This window comes from Dicentrarchus labrax, unplaced genomic scaffold (genome assembly GCF_905237075.1).
Source record: "Dicentrarchus labrax unplaced genomic scaffold, dlabrax2021, whole genome shotgun sequence".
In the NCBI taxonomy this organism is placed as follows: Eukaryota; Metazoa; Chordata; class Actinopteri; family Moronidae; genus Dicentrarchus; species Dicentrarchus labrax.
The window spans coordinates 4,003,446-4,024,144 of NW_026136717.1; the positions used below are offsets into that span (position 1 = coordinate 4,003,446).

The window sequence follows — 20,699 nt, forward strand, 5'->3', positions numbered from 1 at the left end:
TAAAGTATTTCTGATTCTGATTCTGGATTTGGTAATCCAGTCCTACCCAGAATCCAGGTCAAATGTTGATTTGGGGTATTTTAAAAGGTGGAGATTACGATAGTTTTGATGCTAAAATCCTGATCCCACTGGAAGGGTGGATGTAGAGGCCATGGTCGTAAAATTAATTAAAACTAGACTTTGATGAAAAATGAAATGATAGTGTGTGCTTAAAAAATGAACTAAAATAAAATAACATATATGCATATATAAAATAAACTTTTGTTTTAGTCTTTTATTTTGGTCAAATTTGGCAATACAACAAGCATGAGGAGGCATTGGTGCATATGTTTATAGAGACTGGGATGTCTACATGACTGTGAGTCCATTCTTGGCCCTGAGAAATACTTCAGATATAATAATAATAATTAAAAAAAAAACTAATGGAAACTAAACTACTAAACGTTTTAAACAATAATCCAGATAAGTAAATATGAATAATATATAAACTGATTTACACTTCCCAACACTTTCACAGCTTTGCCAATTAAATGTTTTATTACTTTAACAGCTGGATGCCTATCCAAAGACTGCAAATCTAGATTCTGTTATATTGATCTTGTGCTTTCTGGATCAGAATGAAGCTACTTGAAAATGAAACTTGTCTATGAATATAATACTCCATTTCTGACAGACGATCCTCCTAAATGTTACACACTGGACCTTTAATTGGATGGAACATTTAATGTATTAAATATCATAGTTTATATTTAATTGCTTATAATAACATTGATTTTAAGAAAAATACAAAATATTTGAAAACAAATAAATTCCTTCCACCTACATGAGAAATATTTTTTCATACCTTGTCTATCACTGTAATATTAAAAAAGAGAATACATTTATGTATCTAAACATGAAGGAAAACAATAACCTCACAAATAAATTGGATAGCATCACCCCCACACCACACCCTGGTTCTCCAGAAGTACCCCACCCTGTAGTTCCTCCCCCACTGGATCAAAGGAACATTAACTTTCACATTTAAGGCTTTTTCCTCAGGAGGCTTGAATTTCCAACTTCTCCAGCACAGTCCTGATCTCCGGGTTGGACAAGTCCACACAAAATCGCTCTCCATTTTTCAGGGTGACACTGTGAACCAGAAGACAAATATTATAAATACAGTATAGGGTGCTTATCTGCAAATGGCCACCATGTCACCTCTTGATCAGGATTGATTTGATGTTTTGAAAAGCTTTCAAAAAGATGTCAATCAGTCCCTAACATTTACACTCCGTGGTCACAGTAGCTGCTGACTTACAAAGTGAGGTTAGGACAGTGAAATGATGGCTCATCCATCTCCAGGGACAGCACATCCTTTGGGTCAAAGTTGCCCAGGAACCCACCACAGACTGCGCAGGGCCTTATGACTACATACAAGACAAACATTTAAACAGTAACTTAACACAAAATAGACATTTTAGAGTTAGTAAATTATATATACAGTCACTTCATTAAGGTGTCAGTTCATTTTGATCCCAGTAGTTAATCTCAACTGAAGTTATTAGACTTTTTCCAGAAGAATTCCAGTAATTGTATTACCAAGACTCCCTCAAAAAATCTGTGAATAATCTATGATGTTTCCAAGTATATGTGTATGCAGTTTTTATTTGTTTTTAATGAGGAATGCTTCACCCCCACCCTCTGGCACACACATGCAGTACTCAACTGATGGCACTGTGTGGACTATATAGTTGTATTTATGATAAATAATGGACAGATTGAAAGTGCGAAACTGACAGAGGTCGTAGTGTGTGTGACACAGGGACTGATCTGACATAAGAAATCATAATTAGCATACTTTAGGAATTAATGTATTTTTTCAAAATGTGATGTTGGTGTATCCAGGCAAAAACTTACTCTCGATCGGATTTAGGCTCAGTCTCAGTCCAGAGGCTGGGGGTAGGTTGAGTAATGCAGTATTATCAACAAGGTAACTTACAGGAAATGATTACTGATGTTACATTCAGAACACATCCACCAGGTTATCAGGAAGGAAATGGTTAACATCTGAGTCACAGAAACAGAAAAAGTGTGATTATATTAAGTAGTACATCTGCCTTTCTTCATTTTATATTTTTTAAAAGGGTCAGATCGATTCTCTCCTCCTTCCTGTGGTTCACAACCATGCAGATATTCTGGTTTTAGCCGACCATACAATGTTCACAGTACTGAGTAGTGATGTGTCAGTCGTGAACAAGCCGGTTCAAAGTGAACCAGTTTTTTGTAAAGTAACACAAGACAGAATGATATGATGATCTCCGTGCTACAGGGGCTCCATGCATGCAGTTGGTTTTATTTGTCCAGATGTCAGTAGTGGGCATTAACAAAGCACATTTACTTCACATTTACGCCCCACTTCCAATGGTCATCAATGGTCTTTATCTTCTTGCAATGTAGACAGACAGAACATAAAGCCACTTTTTACCCAGGGTGCTGCAAATTGATGCAAGGACATGTCCATGCAAGTTGAAAATGTTTCAATTTGGGGAGACTGGAGGGAAATAACAGAAAGAACTTGAGTTCCTGCTGAGTCAACTCAAACCAAATAAAAAACTTAAAACCAAATATAATAAAACTACTTTATCTGCATGGCTATCTACCACTAGTGAAATCAGATGTTTTATAATTTGATATGTTTCAGGCTAAATATAAGGTTTTATAAGGTGTGTTACAGCAATCTTTTTTGGAGAAAATTCGACTGAATTAGTTGAATGGGTTGAAATCAACAGTTATAATGAGCTACTCGCATTCCGACTTTTCGTAGTTATTGTGTAAATGACTGTCGAAGTGTTTTTTGTTAAATATTTTGAACTCAAATTCACATTTGATATTATGCAAAAATAACTGACAGTTCTAACTTTGTGCATGTGTGTAACAGATATTATTAACTTACGGTGAGGCAAAGTCAAAGTGTGCTAAGAGGCTAGCTGCAGTCACACACACCTCCTTCCCACCCGTCAGTGTCTCGCTGGAAAACAAGAGTTTGGGTCAATTTAGTTTGTAATAAGAGTTTCAAAAAATACATTCACTTACATGAATTCAGTTCAGTTGCATGTTTCACTGGGGGGCCAAATCCTTGTAATTATGATGAAACCTTCATAATTACAAGGATTTGGTGATTTCTCCTCTTTCTCTTGGCAGCGACATCCATCTGTGACTTGAGGGAGATAGAAGACAACTTTCACAATGTAGATGTACAGTATATATGTGGTTTAGAGCTGGTACGACTCGTTGATTAATCAATTAGTTGAATAAAAGAAAATCAAATATTTACTAATTTCAAGTTCAGTTTTTTACACCATTATCTGTATCTGTTTAAACAACTAAATTATCTATGTCCATAATCGGGGGTGGCTTAAACTAGACGAGGGTAGTATGTAAACCTGCAGTGGGTGTGGCTAATCCCTGAAATTGATATGGGTTGATCAGAAGTTACTATATTTATTAGAAAGCTGTTTACAGAAACGCTTCAGGGCATACTTTTGTATAGTTGGTTGGACAAGTCTTTAAGTCTCTCATTGTAGAAATAACATCCAAACAAATGCAAAAAGGACATTTTTACAAACTGTTTGTCAGAGTCTGGTCAATATGATCTTCATGGGGAGGGGGGGTTTCCAGTTTCTTCAGCAATGTATCGAACTGGTTTGTGTCCAAACAGAAATCTGAGTCATTTTTCAGGATGAGACATTATTTAATTCTCTTTACATGATGATACCACAGTTATACAGACAAATTAAGGCCAATGTGAATTTGAATTTGAGTTTTCAGGTTATAGATATCAGTCAATCACGGTCATCCACCATTCTTCTTTAACATCATAAAACATTTTGGTTAAAAATAAGAAAATAAGGACAGAATGAATTAGTAGAACACCTTCATAAAACTCTAATTTGTGAAATATAGTCATGGGAACCTTACTGAATACGGACAGGACAGGGAAATGACTGCATCTTCACATTCAGGGACTGAACAGTCTTTGGGTCAACACTGTCCAAGTTTGTTATGAAGTTGCAGGATTCACCTGTCAAGCCACACGAGACAAACCTTTAATCTACTTAATTCTGCTAGATATTTCTCATCATGTTAAATTAAATTTAAATCACTCTTTAATGGCACAACTCACATTGAGCCGACACTTCTGATTTTTTTTTCATGGAATTGGTTGTTTTCTGTCACAGAAAAAACTGGAGTTGACTTGATGGATTGATGAAGTGCGACTGCCTAAAATCACACACACATATAAAGATAGACGATGTAACTTTTTAAAGAAGTAAAAACTTACTTTAATTCATAAACAATAAAATGCGCTCTTGTCCCATTAAATACACTCTGAGATCTTGATGCCACAGCTTTACTTGTGCCTGTATGATCAGTAGTTTCTTGTGGCTAATATTATCTAACTTTACATAGATACTTTGATTAAGATGGAAGTTTATCAGACAAATCTATACTGAGCTGTTACTGGTGAAATCTATGAGAAGTTCGATATCAGGTAATACAGACTTACCGTGACAATTCAATGTAGTATTCTAAAAAGCTGGGTATATGCAGACAAACATCGCTGCCGTCCTTCGCTGTCCCACTGGAAAACAAGAGTTAGGGGTCAATTTATCTTGCAGTTCACAGTCAACTAAAAGCAGTAAATGATTGCCAACATAACATAATATAATAATATTTTCATAGATTCAGAGAGTAAAAATCTATTGATCTAATAATACGTATGATGACAGCAGCAGCTTTTTATATGTATCTCTGGCATTTGTAATCCATTATTTGTGACAATTTGGCAGCACAGAACATTTTTCAATATTACTGTGCCACCCAGTCAGGTCTCCTCAACATTTTTGTCTTCAAGTCTCAAGTCAAGCCAAGTCTCATCCAACAGACAGCTGTCATTTTAGCTCATTCATATCGAATAATTTAACTATATACAGTAATTTTTGGGACAAACAGGACACGATATGGGACAGCTGCTCATAATTCAGGGATGGTTACATCTGGTCACCCTAGCTGAGGCAGATGGGAAAATGGTGGACATTCCTAGAATCACGCTGCTAACATAGGGTATTTCTAATTAGCTTTCTTTTTTCTTTTTGTTAACTTTAGTTTTAGTTAGTTTCCAGAATGGGTTTGCTGGTTACAGGTTTAAGTTTTTGTTGTTTAAAAATGTTTTAGTTTTAGTTAGTTTTAATTAGTTTCAGTGTTAGTTTTAGTTTTTATTATAATATGGTGGATAATTGTCAGAACAGGATTGCAAATACATTGACTCACAGTCATGTAGACATAGCTGTCTCAAAGCATGTGCATGTGCAACTTATGCAACAATGCATTGTGTTGGTAAATGTAACCTAACTTAACTAAAGAATTTAGTCAAATTTTTATTTTTATTTCAGTTAACAAAAAAATTATTTCACACCTAGTTTTTGTTTTTAGTTTAGTTTTAGTGAACTATAATTACCTTGCCCCAAACTGGGACCCTTAACTGGCCGGCAAGTTCATGCACTATGGGCGATTTCATCAGGATGGGGGACAATTATTTCAGCGCTTAGCACACACACACACCGACTGCAACTTTTAACACAATGGACACCATGAATGCAGCTTTTTTGTTGCCTCTTTAGAAAAGATCAACTTCGTTTCCGGCATGACCGCTAACTGCATACTGACAGGTTCTATCATAAAGAGCCTGAGAGACATCGGCTTACAACTGACAACACGATTGACTGACGCACACATACTGACAAACCAGCGTTGAATTTAAATGTGAGGTGTAATGAGTGAGGCAGAACATGATAAATGGAAGCGCTTATAAATGTTATTTTAATTATGTGAATTTTGAAAACCAGGGATTTTAATGTGTTACAGATATCTGTCACTGTCTGCTAACATTGCTAAAAACATATAAAGTTTAATGCTCTTAATGTCACATGCACACACACACACACACACACACACACACACACACACACACACACACACACACACACACACAGCACTTACATGATTTCGGTTGAGTTACATGTTTCACTGGGGAACTGCATCACAACCTTAAGAATTAGTGAGTTTTCATTTGGAAATTTCTTCTCTTTCTCTTGGCAGCGACATCCATCATTAACTTGAAGGACATAAAAGACACATTTACACAACTTTCACAAGAGCCTAAAATCTGCAGTACGCAACTGTGCACCAGGGCTGGTTCAAATGATGTCAGAAAAAAGGGTCTCAACGTGACTCTGGCTGACTGGCTGTCTTGATGGGCTAGGTCTGTGGTTGGCTGTTCAGGCAGTTGGGTGGCCTGTTTGGTTGGGTGAGCTGACTTTGAGGGTATCTGGGTAACTGATTGAGAGCTGGTCCTGTGAGAATCATCAGATAGACGCAGGCAGAACTCGCCGAAATGCACTGAACTGTCAGGTTCAGTCGTTGTGTGTGTCTTCCACTCTTCATCTGGAGAGGACAAAATAGTTTCAAATGATGGCAAAACATCAACACAGCAAATATCCTCAGCTGGTATCAAAGTCTTCTTTACTGAACGTAATGCAGGGTTTTCTGATTGGTGACCTTGTTTTGAGGTACTCACTAACACAACTATTTTAGAGCCATCATGAATTATTGTCCAGTAAACTATTTCCAATTATTATTATTTTTATTATTTATAAAAAATATATGGATAAAATAAAACACATTGTATCATATATATGGAAAAATATACACTTTGTATCAGTCATCAATTCTCATATCGGTCTCAAAGATAAATAGTTGGGCACCCGGTTAGCTCAGTTGGTAGAGCTGGCGACCCATATACACACCGGCCCGGGTTAGAATCCGACCTGTGACGCTTTGCTGCATGTAATCCCCCCTCTTTGCCCCCCTTCCCTGTCTATTAATGCATCACTCCGACAATATTACAACAGACAATTTTGTGTTAATAATCAGCCAGAAACCAGCCAGAAAGTATTGTTATGAGTAGAATAAAATAGAAAGTCTATGACGAGATCAACCGTGAACTCACCCTCTTTAGTCAGTTGGAGCAGAAGAGTCATCAAAAGCAGTTTACTGACAGTGAAGAGGCCCATCATGGATCTGGATCACGCCACCGACAAGCTCGAATGGGTTTATTTAGATAATGTGCAGTTCTTAACCCTGCAGGAGGCCCATACTCAGATCATTCAGTAGCAAAGCAGGAAGGAAGTTCTGAAGGTGAAGCCTTGGCTTTATGTTGTGTTGCAATACCATCAGAGTGGCTCCCCGCCCACCTCTCATCGAGCTGTTCTGTCATGTGAGCTGATGTTACTGTATATGAACTTCCCTAAGTTGCCTACTAGACACACATTTCTTTATTTTCTGTGAAGTTTAGACAAGTCCCTAATGATAATTAGACCTCTGCTGTCTGTCCATGGTGCTGAAATATGTGTCATAATGGAAATGATGAAAGGCTTTCTCACTGCCCTTACATTGTACATTACACACGAACATTAGGCACTGTAGTTAAAAGAATGTCACTTTGCTTTAACTCAGCTTTTGCTGCAACAACGCCCTATAGAACAACAGCTCTATAGAATATATAGAATAAATACTCTGTCCAAATTCAGCCTTATACGGTTTAGATGTCTGACACGCAACTTATACAGAAACTTATGCTGCTATTTCTACATATACATAGTAGACTCCTATATTGTATATTTTATAGTCTATCTTTTTAGTATTAGTAAATGTCTTGTCTTATCTGTTGTGCCTGTGCACTTTATATGTTTCATCGTGGGAGAGTGAGAAACGTCCTCTCGATTCCTTTGTATGTCTGGTGCATGTGAAGAAATTGACATTAAAGCTGACTTTGACTTTTACTTTGACGTCAAAGGAGAAGACCAAATATTTTAGCTGATATTATCCAGAGTGTACACAGTGACATTTGGCTGGACTAACCTTTACTCGTTAGTATGCATTACTCAAGCGACACAAAATTACTCAGCAGAGGTTTGAATGATATATAAGTAAAGTAAGTAACAAATGAAGTAAGTAAATAATTAAATGTCTCAGTACAGGAGGGATTGCACAATTACTGCTACTGAATAAAAGCATTTATTTAGAAACCAACTAGCCAAGATTTTAGATATTAAGAAAATGGCACTTATACAGTGCATGTGGCCCAGAGCCTGCTGAAAACCATGTAATAGCCTACATCTCTTTTAAATATGTGTTTGTCTAGCTCATCTAAATAGCTAACTGTTAAGTGAAATTAAAATAGAAATGAAATGTGCAGGCTAGGCCCTTACTGGGGTGATTATTCACTGTGTCTGTTTACATTTAGCTGTCATTGTTGCAAACTGTGAAAATAATGTTTACACAGGACAGTCTAATTTTGGTTCTGTATTGATGCGACTGACATTGGGTTGGGTATTTGGTTAGTTCTGATGCAGTCTGATGACAGTGACATAAACCATCCTGGAGCATATTTTCATTGAAATTAAATCAAATGGCTATCGTTTTTAATTTGAGTTAAGTTATAAATAAAGGTTTACTGATCACTTTACTGTGTTAGATTGCGCTAGCTCGGTCACATAAGACAAAAGACAGATGGAGTGAGAAACATAATTCATTTACAAAAGTGAGAACATACAGCACAACTCAAAACAGAAGTACAAAAGTATAACTGAGGCATTCCAGTAGCTCACCAGGAAGATAATAATAACTAGAATAATAGAATAATAATAGAAAGTCAGCCACGATTTGGCTTTTTTTGGCAGTTCCTCACTTTACCTGTTTTCTGAGCATTAGCCTTTGTCTTGTATCTACCACTTTATGTTCCAACTGGAACTAACTTGTATGCCTTTTGTATTCGCCACTCAAACACTGAAGCTGTCTCATTTGGTTTATTGGGGTTCTTTCCTTTCAGCCAGAATTACAGAAGAAAAAAAACTCACTAAGACAATTATTCCTCAATCCGTGTAGCATTTGTTCCTTGGATTTTACTTTTCGTCGATGTCTTATTGTGAAAGTCTTTTATATACTGTCGAACCCATGGTGCTCTCAAATTTACACAGAAGAGTTGGCGATCTGTTTGAAATCTGTTGAAAGAAAATAAGATTTCTGAAAGTGGTAAATTAATGAATATGTCTTTTCCTAGTTGGCTCTTGTTTTTACCCTTTGTCATTCCTCATTAACCTGATTTATCTTACTCTTTAGTTCTTATTCAATTATTCAATTCAAAGGGGCTTTATTGCCATATGAAACAGACATTTACATTGCCAAAGCAAGCGTAAACTAAATATAATTAAAAAAAAACAACTTAAAATAAAGTAGAAAAAATTAAAGTAGACTTGTTGTTAAAAAAAACACAAATACAAATATTACCCTATGTCCATGTTAGTTTAACTGAGAACTTTATTTCTTTACGATGGACATAAGAATAAGCTTGAGAAAGCAGCCCCATGTGTGTTTTTCATATGAGGTTTGAAGTTTCCAGGCTTATTCCATGCACTATGATCTGATGCTTATGATGATAGTGAACTTTTCATTTTCATTCTGACACTTCTAATTTACAAATATATCATGTCATACACCCGTTTTAGAAAAATAAATAATTATAGCCAGTACTTACATTGTAGCAGTTATTGGACACTGTCCAGAGACACGCTGTAGCATGTATCCTTTTATACTATCAAAAGGAATCTTTTGGGAAGAGACTTTTATGCAGCACGACCCTTAAAAAACAAAATGTCATTGCTAAAAAAACAGTAGTAGAAAATTGTGAAGCAAGCATCCTCTGCACTGTACAATAAAGAGAATTATTTGGTTTTATAATGAAGTTAGTGACTAAAGAAACCTTTTCTTCAGACTTTCTGATGGAAACAGTGAAAAAAAAAACTTACTCTTAACAACAGGAGCAGCTGGTAAACTGTTGTGAGAAATCAACCCAGAGGCTGCAGTAACCTCTGATGAGGGAGTAGTAGCTGGAGTCTTCTCATCCAAGTCTCTAATATATGCAAACACAGAAGGAATGGCAGCATAACACTGGATTGCAAAATTTAAAACATCCGAGATTTCTTTTTTTATTTCAAAAACACCCAAACATCCAGTACTCACGAAACCAGTGGAGCAATGGCAGTCAAGTATGTTTCCTTATCTATGCACACCTCCACGTTGGGAAAGGTCATGCTGGTCAAATTACAGATAAGTGAAAACATGAGAACAAAAACAGAAACACATCTCCTGATACCACATATAGTACTCCTGCCACTACCAACATTAACAGTTTCAAATGCTACCATTACTCCCAGTACTGCTATTAGTATTAACCACTGTTTTACTACACTACTGATGGGAAAAATACAGCTATTAATTTAAAGTATGAACAAAAACCACTGACTTACATTATCTGAGGTTCACATCCTGGTGCAGGAGGTTTGAATTCTACACGTAACAACTGTGAAGAGAGCAAATCTCTTTGTTGCATATTTGTTTTGTTGCAATGACAGTCCTGCTGAACTTCATGCAATGTGAAGTTACTCTTTGCTGTAAAAAAAAAACATGTGTAAGCCAGTACATTACATTAATAGTGAACGAGTGACTAAGTGACAAGTCCAATGTTCCTCCACATTGATTCTGGTGGCCTCTGTGTCGTCCATTGCTGTCACTGAATGTGTAATGCAAAACAATGGGTCCCAACCTTTTCTTAAGTATTTCTTTAAATTTACAAAATCATACATACTTAATAGACTTCTTTTTTTTTCATTTAGTTTTCTTGTGAATTAAATACTGAGATATAAGCCTAGAGACCATCTCAAGCTACAGCAACATCCCAGTTGCCCCAGCGACATAAATAAATATACACCAATATACACATTTATTTATATATACATATATACATACCCAGTGACCGCCAGGTTGGGAACCACAGCTTCAAAATATCTGTCGTCCTTTTATTTCTACGGCTCAATTCATGTTAATCTCATTTTTCTGTTTGACATGTCCTCAAATAGTTACTGAGACGCAGGATTCCAGCTCCTTGCCTTACTACACTATATGTAGAAAAATACATTTACAGTAACTGAGAGGACATCTACAGCAGAGACAGACTTACCTTCAGTGGTTGTGTTGGTGTTGTTGGTTTTATTTGTGGTGATGTTGGCTGGATGTAGAGTTGATGTCCAGTTCATGTCAGATTCAGGCTGAATACAAAACTCTCCAAACACCATCTCCTCATCAGAGCCTTCAGAGCTTCTCCTCTGTACGGACACTGCAAATCAACACAAACCATCTCAAGATGACCCACACATTAAGTTACAAACATTTACTGCTACACTACAAAGTTAGTACAACCAATATGATCATTTGTAGCACACTTTACACTTAAAACCAACAAGCAACAGAGAACACAATGAAAACTTCTTCTCTTACGTGAGAAAGGATCTGGATGTAAAAAGAAGACAACCCATACAATGTTGAGGAGAGCCACAATGACCTGGACAGTCCGCTGCATGTTTCTATCTACTGATATACAGAACCTTCACTAAGTCAGTGCTGAAACCAGCTGCTGACAGACTGTCTTTGTGGGATACATATACGTGCTGCAGAATCTAATGCCACTCCTCCAAGATTTAAAAATAGCTTTATCTGTGTTTGCAGGTGTGTTGCAGGGGTTTCAATACATCATGTCACCACAAAACTGACAGTACATCTTCTGCAGAATGTGTGATTTGCTTTCACATGGGCATAACACACACTGCCTTCACACAGAAGAAGAGTTTTAATTTTTCACCCTGTTTACACAAAATAAAAGAAGGTAGGGTATGGTGAGAGGTGCTGTAGTGGAACCTGTGGATGCTGATGAAACCAGTTTTGGACCAGAGCAGACCAGTGAACATTGCCTCCAATTTCTGTTGAGGACAGATACACTCTGAATGAGTTTTAGAATGAAAACGCGTTAGGAGTTCACAGTTAACTGTCTGTTCACCTTCTCACTGCGTTTTATCAATTGGTTCATAGGAGTGTTGAAAGGTAGTGCCTTAAAAATAAGTCACGTGTTAGATTTCTATGTCTGATTTAAAAACGTTTATGTAGTGTTTTGCAAAAGGTGTGAGGCATTCACATGCACACATAGACCACAAAGGGGGCTTGAGCCCCCACCCTTTTGTCTGTAAGAGACAGTGCCCTTTTTCTGGCATGTTTTTTTAGAAACAGATATTGACTGTATCAAGATATCAGGATGGGAGATTGGTGCTCTCATGGCTTCTTTACCGTCTCTCCCCTCTGCTTGCCTGCCACAGCACAGCGCCCAGGAAGCCCCGGCCATCCCCGCGCCCCCGTATGCAATGTGTAGGTATATTCAGAGTGTGATGAGTTACTTTGAGATCAGGTATATGGCCAATAAAAGTGTAAATATACAGTTCATTTTTGTTTAAAGTGATATGTGTGTGCTTTAGGAATTGCGAGGAGCAGCTCGAACCGTGCCAACCAGCTTTATTGTTAGCACTGTTTCCCTTTGCTTCAATGTGGGAGTCAATATCCTTTATGGTTGAATTATTGTGTCTTTCCTGACTTCATGACTCATAATTGATCTTTAAGATCATACATATGTCATACAAATTCAGTGTTTTCTCTCCCTGATGCTTGGCTATTGTTCTAATAGCTCTTTGGTTGGCTTTGTAAATAAAAATAGCTTTTTGACAGCTGATATAAAACAAAGGATTTCCTACACTGCAACCCAATAAAGTCTTTGTTTAAGCCTGATAATTACCCATGTCAACTAAATGGTGATTAATACTGAATGCTACTAATTCTTGTGTCTAAAATTTGAAATTTAAAGATAGAACTATTTGCAATCTCAGTCCAAACGCAGACCAGACCTTCATACAACTTTAATGTGTGAAATATGGTGGTAGAAACCTTACTAATTATGAACAAGACAGGGAAATGACTGCATCTTTAGATTCAGGGACTGAACAACCTTTGGGTCAACACTGTCCAAGTTTGTTATGAAGTTGAAGCCACATGAGATAAACCTTTAATCTAATTCTGCATGGTATTTCTCATCATGTTAAATTAAAGCTGTCACTCTTTAATGGCAAAACTCACATTTAGCCGACACTTCTGATTTTTCATGAACACGCTAGTCTTTCATTTCTTCTCCTTTTAAAAAGCTTAAAACAGTAGTTTGTGGATTTGCATCATGGAATTGGTTGTTTTCTATCACAGAAAGTTGAGTGGTTATGGGTAACTCTGTGGCTGGGTCCACTGGAGGGGGAGATATGACTGAAAGCTGTTCATCGCTACTTGCCTCAGTTACAGCTTCAGACCAGCGGCTGGAGGTTGGTTGAGTAATATATTCTTGTCAGCAAGTCAACTTACAGGAAAGGAGGATTAATATCTACTTATCAGTGAGGAAATGGCTTCGATCAGATCACAAATTCACACAAAAATTCACACTTCGGTTCTTTCAGTTCAGCTAACAGAACATTATGTTCAACCTGAACTGTAACATACTAATCAAACTGGAGTTGACTTGAAGTGATGAAGTGTGACTGCCTAAAATCACACATTAACATTTAAGGAGAGACTATGTAACTTTTTAAAGAAGCTCAGGCCTCCTCTTACTTTAATTCATAAACAATAAAATGCACTCTTGTCCTATTAAATACACTCTGGGATCTTGATACCACAGCCTTACTTGTGTCTGTAGATTTTTTGTGGCTAATGATATCTAACTATCTAACTTAACAGAAATACTGCGATTAAGATGGAAGTTTAATAGACTGACCAATCTATATTGCCCCACAAAGGCAAACCGCAGTAACTACAGTTTTGGTTAAAATTGAGTTATGACTGAAACTGAACTTGGAATAGTGTTTTATCTTGTGACAAATGTTCTCAATTCACCCTTGCTCTATGTTAGAGAAAAAAGATTTCAAATTGGAGCAACTACAAAATCCAACCAAAAAGTGCAGTGACAGTACAGTGTCTGTAAATCCTGTATTCTAGACCATTTCAGGACAATGTATGGAATTAAAACAAAGGGAATCTTTATTTTTTCCACTGGGAATTCTTACTGACTTTATCTTTGTATTATGAGCTGAGCACATTGTAGCAGATAGTAATATTAGTTCAGATATTAGTGTGCTAACAATAACTAGCTAGACAGTACAAGGTATCACTGTGCTAATTAAAGAAAATGTCTCAGAAGTTAAACTTCACAAAATAATACCTATATATTATATAATATGTATTTCAACTTTTTACACATGAAACATCAATGAACACAGATTTAATGAAGATAATATAAGACATGAAATTAGATCTAGACTTTGTCTTGTCAAGAAGAAGACACTCAGGCTGTAGTTACTGCACTCTGCCTTTGCACTACCTACATATCTGTCTATGGCAATACAAAGACGGAGAGTAGTATCTGCAGTTTTGGGGTCATAGGACAAATAATTGGCCACGATTTTTAAGCCATGAAAATGACTTAGAGAATACATATTTAATAAGCACATAACAGCTGTTCTAAAACTGGCCAGGAAGTTTCAGTGTGAGCAAAGGCCATGGTCGGCTTGGTAAGGCAGCTCTTTACTGGTGAACTCTAGTAGATGTTCAATATCAGAGAGTATAGACTTTGCACACAGTCATTTTCCCACTCCACGTCATTTTATCTATTCAGCTGTGTGGTTGGTTCGGCTGACTGACTGTCTTGATGGGCTGGGTCTGTGGTTGGCTGTTCAGGCAGTTGGGTGGCCTGTTTGGTTGGGTGAGCTGACTTTGAGGGTATCTGGGTAAGCTGTTCCTGAGAGTCATCAGATATACGCAGGCAGAACTCGCCGAAATGCACTGAACTTTCAGGTTCAGTCGTTGTGTGTGTCTTCCACTCTTCGTCTGGAGAGGACAAGATAGTTTCAAATGATGACAAAACACTGCAAATATACTCAGCTGGTAGCAAAGTCTTCTTTACTGAACAATGGGGGTATTATCCACTATGTCTGTTTACATTTTCCTCACATTGTTGCAAACCTCTCATCTGAGGGAATTCAGTATCTATGCCAGCTTCTTGGACCAGAATGCATTTGTTATGTTCCCATTTAATCGTTCTGAGGGGCTATTTATGGTTGCAGGAAATTCACAGTATAAAGATTTAATCTGCATAGACTAGGCCTATTGGTGGGACTGAGACTAACAGTAGAATTAACTGCGTGATTGGAGGTATAGAGCAGTTTTAAAGTTCCCTCTGGATACTTTTTCAGGTCAGCTTTGTTGTAATTAATGGGTCAATTTCTAAATTTCTTAATTTTACCATTTTAATCTTGGAACTTTGCCACAGCCGTTTTCAATCATATCACAAACAAAAGAGCCCGTAAGAGAAAAATAGAGAACTTATGATGTCAACACTGTATGAATTTACTCTGTCGATAGTGTGCTGCAAACAGGCCTCCCTGTCTTTGTTAGTATGGTGAGATTAGGCTGTTAACTTTCCTTTAAACTCCTCTTATCATAAGACAAAAGACAGATGGGGTGAGAAACATAATACATTTACAAAAGTTAGAACACACGGCACAACCCAAGACAGAAGTACAAAAGTACAATTAAAGTGCTCCAGTAGCTCACCTGGTAGAGCGTATGTTGCACATACTAAGGGGGAGTCCTTACAGCAGCGGCCCTTTTCTGTCTGTCTGTTCATAAAAAGTTAAATGAACATTAAAAATTCAACTTGAATCCACAGAGCACAGCAGAGTTACCTCAGGATGCCTGAAGGTACAAATGCAACACTGTGGACACCATGTGGTCATGTGTCAAACATGTACACAACCACACACTGGATCCACATTACAATTAGCAAAGGTTCCAACACACTAGTCTACAATGCAAGAGTATTATGCAGTCTATATTGTCTTATGAGGAATGAGTGGGAAACTGTATGAAGACAATATTGGTCCAATCCGACTGTTTTTCTCAGCATTAGCATTTGTCTTGTATTTACCACTTTATGTTCCAACTGGTACTAACTTGTATGCCTTTTAACACCAACATTTCTATATCAGAGCCTGCCCCTGCCTTCAAATACTGAAACTGTCTCATTTGGTTTCTTGGAGATTTTTCCTTTAAATCAGAATTACAGGAGAAAAAAAACTCACTATGATGAACTTTCACCGATTTCATCCGAATACTTCTCACATGATTTTGAACCCATTCAGCACCCGGATCAGCACAGACTCTGCCTTTACTTGTAACAAATCTGTGGAGACAAAATAAGGGTTTCTGAAACTTACACATTTCTATATCTTCATTAATTAATGAATATTTCATGTCATATAAGTGTTTTTAGATAAATGAAAATGTATCTATGACAAAGTATGAATATCCTTACTTATTTACTTACATAATGGCATTAATAAGACACCAATCAGAGGTAGTCTGTATCAAGTAGCCCTTTATCCTAGATAAAGGAATCCGTGTGGAGGAGTATCTTCTGCAGCACATTCCTGAAAAAATAAAATGTTTTTGCTGAAGTTTAATTTAATAACACCAGCAGTCAAAAGAAATTGTGATGCAAGCATTCTCTGAACTGGACAATACAGATTATTAATTATTTTGGCTTATGTGAAGCTACATTGCACTGTTTACTGTTTGCACTGTTTACTGTAGCTACTGTTAATTATATATATATATTTTTAATTCTATTCTTAAGGTTAGGGTTTTTAATTTTAGTTTAATGTATGTTTAATGTATGTTTTGTATTTTGTATGCTACTGGACACTTGAATTTCCCTCGGGATAAATAAAGTATCTATCTATCTATCTATCTATCTATCTATCTATCTATCTATCTATCTATCTATCTATCTTTTATTATCTATCTATCTTCTATCTATCTATTATCATCTATCTATCTATCTATCTATCTATCTATCTATCGAACTACACGTAACTAAAGAATCTTTTTCTTCAAACTTTCTGATGGAAACATTTAGAAGGCACCAACTCACTGCCAGAAGAAAAAGTTTGGACCTATGGTCTTTCTGTTGGACAGGAGGGTTTGACCGTTGGGTCACTCTAACAGGAGCAGCTGTTAAGCCGTTGTTAGAAATCAACCCAGAGGCTGCAGTAACCTCTGAGGAGGGAGTAGTAGCTGGAGTCGTCTCATCCAAGTCTCTAATATATGCAAACACAGATGTCAGCATAACAATGGATTGTAAAATTCAAAAGTTTTCAAATATTCATTCACACAGAGATTCATTTAATAACAATAGCAACGTCAGATTTGTTTGTGAGTGACTGAATCTTTGCTCACTACATCTTAACCTTTCTTACCCTCAAATGTGCATAAATTGCCGGTTATGAACTTTTTTATTAATACAAAAAAGTTAAGTTAAGTTCTTATCAACATCGGCGATGAGAAGCAGGTAATTACTGGTTATCATATCAGCTGAATAAAAATCCATATCATGCATCCCTATTAAATACAATATTTGTACTGTGCTGCGCCACTCTGCCTTACAAAGTACAAAGGTTAAATTCCAACGCGTTAACTTTTCCGCAGGTTAGCAAGTCATGGCAGTAGAATGCTGAGGTCACATTTGGGACATTTTTTTTTTTAAAAAACACCCAACATCCAGTACTTACGAAACCAGTGGAGCAATGGTAGTAAAGTAGGTTTCCTTATCCCCCCCCCCCCCCCCCCAACAAAAGGAGAAGGTTTTAAACCCTTAAAAAACCAAGAGGCCCCCCAAAACCTTAGGGGGGGGAATAAAAATAGTATTTTTCTCCCCAATTTTAAAAAAAAACAAACACAGAAGAAATGTCAGCATAACACTGGATTGTAAAATTTACAAGTATTCAAATATTCATTCACACAGAGATTAATTTAATTTAACACCCAAACATCCAGTACTTACAAAACCAGTGGAGCAATGGCAGTATAGTAGGTTTTGTTATCCATGCACACCTCCATGTTGGGAAAGGTCATGCTGGTCAAATTACAGATAAGAGAAAATATGAGAATAAAAACAGAAACATTTGATCTGTGATTCAAATGTTAAACAAAAACCCCTGACTTACATTATCTGAGGTTCACATCCTGGTGCAGGAGGTTTGAATTCTACATTTAACAACTTTAAAGAGAGCAAATCTCTTTGTTGCATATTTGTTTTGTTGCAATGACAATCCCTCTGAACTTCATGCAATGTAAAGTTGCTTTCCCAGTTTGCTGAACAAAAAACAACAAAAAACAACAAAAAACATGTGTAAGCCAGTAACTTACATTAGTAGTGGAATATGTGGACTTTGTTACATATATTCCTCCACTTTGTGTCTGGTCGCCTCTGTGTCACCCATTACCATTACTGAATGTACAAATTAGGGTATAACTGAACACAGTTAGGGATGTCCCTATCCAATCTCAACGATCAAAGCATTTTTTCGGACGGGGTTGGGGGTTTTGGGGTTTTTTGAACCGGCCCCTGTGGGGCCCGGTGTGGGGGGGGGGGGGGGGGGGGCGCCCGCCGCGGAGTTTCCCTGGGGGGGGGGCCCCGTCCGGGGGGGGGGGGGGGGGAAAAAAAAAAAAAAAAAAAAAAACAAACCAAACCAAAAAAAAAAAAAAAAAAAAAAAAAAAAAAAAAAAAAAGAAAATAAAATAAAAAAAAAAAAAAAAAAAAAAAAAAAAAAAAGAAACACTCACGGCCAAAAACATCACAAAGGGTTTATTATTTTATACTTTACTGAGTTTTCTTGATGCCATTCAGAGCTCTTCAATTATCAAGCATATACATTGGATTGATTTGAATAACTTTGATGTACTTGAAGTGCGCACTACACATTGTATGTGTATAGTCTAAACAAAATGATACAAGTATCAGATCAGGACTCTGTTTTGGCAGATACTCAATATTAAATGACTCGGAACGGACCAGGACTTGAAAACTTGATCCGGACATTCCTAAAAACAATGGTTCAAAGTACAAAAGGACAAAAATAAAATACACTTATATATTATTTATTCAGTTATCTATCTAAACCTGGTGACCGCCAGGTTGGGAACTACTGCTTCAAAATATCTGTCGTCCCTTTATTTCTATGGCTCAATTCATGTTTATCTCAACTTTCTGTTTGACATGTCCTCAAATAGTTACTGAGACGCAGAATTCCAGCTCCTTGCCTTACTACACTACATGAAGAAAAGTACATTTACAGTAACTGAAAGGACATCTACAGTAGAGACAGACCTTCAGTGGTTGTGTTGGTGTTGTTGGTTTTATTTATGGTGATGTTGGCTGGATGTAGAGTTGATGTCCAGTTCATGTCAGATTCAGGCTGAATACAAAACTCTCCAAACACCATCTCCTCATCAGAGCTGTCAGAGCTTCTCCTCTGTACGGACACTGCAAATCAACACAAACCATCTCAAGATGACCCACACATTAAGTTACAAACATTTACTGCTACACTACAAAGTTAGTACAACCAATATGATCATTTGTAGCACACTTTACACTTAAAACCAACAAGCAACAGAGAACACAATGAAAATTTCTTCTCTTACGTAAGAAAGGATCTGGATGTAAAAAGAAGACAACCCATACAATGTTGAGGAGAGCCACAATGACCTGGACAGTCCGCTGCATGTTTCTATCTACTGATATACAGAACCTTCACTCAGTCAGTGCTGAAACCAGCTGCTGACAGACTGTCTTTGTGGGATACATATACGTGCTGCAGAATCTAATGTCACTCCTCCAAGATTTAAAAATAGCTTTATCTGTGTTTGCAGGTGTGTTGCAGGGGTTTTAATACATCATGTCACCACAAAACCGACAGTACATCTTCTGCAGAATGTGTGATTTACTTTCACATGGGCATAACACACACTGCTTTCACACAGATGTGGTTCTTCTTAGTGAATCGTTCTATGTTTCCAAGACAGAAAGACCCACAGCGTTGTGTCTGCATCAGAGACAGTTTCCAGAAGGGAATTTACAAAGGCATTGAATGGCCCAATTTAAGTAACAACCACTAAATATGTATCATGTTTATTTATTGATTCACTACAATACATTTCTAGTAGTGTCACCATGAATACTTTTATAAGTAAATGTGGAGCTCATAGGTGAAAACAACCAAATACAATGGGGTAATTAATATCAAAACCCCCACAAGAAACATTTTGCCTTAATTCTGGCGGCCCCTGTGGACAAAAGTGAGAGTGTTTTCTACCACCTTGTTTGATTCCAAGACTGAATCCCACTATACAGAAATAGCCAATCTTATCACTGATGAAATTACGTAAAATTAAGTATTCCATTTTAATTAAGTTTCAATTTTAATGTGACTTTGGCATCACTGTCTGGTATGGAAACACCACACAGACAGAGAGGAAGGCTCTGCAAAGAGTCATAAAGACTGCAGAGGGGATTATCAGAACGGAACTCCCCTCCATGGACACAATCTACACACAGCGCTGTCAAAAAAGAGCAGAGAGAATCATCAGAGACACACTTCATCCAGCTCACTACCTGCTCAAACACAAAAACTGCACATACAACCTCAGGCACAGATGAGCGGACAGCATCACCACAAACAGAACACGCTTTTTTAAGAGCTTCTTCCCTGCCACAGTGAGACTCTTGGCCAAAACAAAATGAACTGACCTACCTCATAACATATCATATTATATTATAGTAT

At 37.1% G+C, this 20,699-nt stretch overlaps 1 protein-coding gene and 1 long non-coding RNA gene across 8 annotated transcripts; both read right to left on the bottom strand.

Moving 5' to 3' along the window:
* Positions 1 to 249: 249 nt before the first annotated feature.
* LOC127349522 (uncharacterized) lies at positions 250 to 7,279 on the bottom strand. Of its 5 annotated transcripts, none has more exons than XR_007880311.1 (7): positions 7,052 to 7,279; positions 6,043 to 6,486; positions 4,550 to 4,624; positions 4,166 to 4,263; positions 3,961 to 4,063; positions 1,301 to 3,681; positions 250 to 1,131 (listed from the first exon to the last, which is right to left on the bottom strand). It is a non-coding gene; the product is annotated as an uncharacterized LOC127349522 (long non-coding RNA). The 5 variants fall into 5 exon arrangements; XR_007880313.1 differs by having other exon boundaries at positions 1,301 to 1,409; positions 1,900 to 4,063; positions 7,052 to 7,278; XR_007880312.1 differs by having other exon boundaries at positions 1,301 to 1,935; positions 2,936 to 4,063; positions 7,052 to 7,277.
* A 1,337-nt stretch (positions 7,280 to 8,616) lies between these two features.
* Positions 8,617 to 19,686, bottom strand: LOC127349512 (uncharacterized). Of its 3 annotated transcripts, none has more exons than XM_051375324.1 (7): positions 19,561 to 19,686; positions 19,244 to 19,399; positions 10,410 to 10,551; positions 10,123 to 10,194; positions 9,909 to 10,012; positions 9,638 to 9,740; positions 8,617 to 9,104 (listed from the first exon to the last, which is right to left on the bottom strand). In XM_051375324.1, exons 1-7 carry the CDS (start codon positions 19,640 to 19,642, stop codon positions 8,969 to 8,971), a joined length of 795 nt encoding a protein of 264 aa, XP_051231284.1. In that variant the 5' UTR covers positions 19,643 to 19,686; the 3' UTR covers positions 8,617 to 8,968. The 3 variants fall into 3 exon arrangements, with proteins under 3 accessions (XP_051231284.1, XP_051231282.1, XP_051231283.1); XM_051375322.1 differs by lacking the exon at positions 10,410 to 10,551 and adding an exon at positions 18,081 to 18,228; XM_051375323.1 differs by lacking the exons at positions 19,244 to 19,399; positions 19,561 to 19,686 and adding exons at positions 11,120 to 11,275; positions 11,437 to 11,570.
* Positions 19,687 to 20,699: the final 1,013 nt, after the last annotated feature.

Excerpts from the sequence above, each read along its gene's own strand:
- LOC127349512 (XM_051375322.1), bottom strand. The coding sequence starts at position 19,642 with ATGCAGCGGACTGTCCAGGTCATTGTGGCTCTCCTCAACATTGTATGG. Across the intron at positions 10,195-18,080 it reads GGATGTGAACCTCAGATAAT|CATGACCTTTCCCAACGTGG; the intron begins GTAAGTCAGGGG and ends TAATTTGACCAG. Across the intron at positions 10,013-10,122 it reads GCCATTGCTCCACTGGTTTC|AGACTTGGATGAGAAGACTC; the intron begins GTGAGTACTGGA and ends TGCATATATTAG.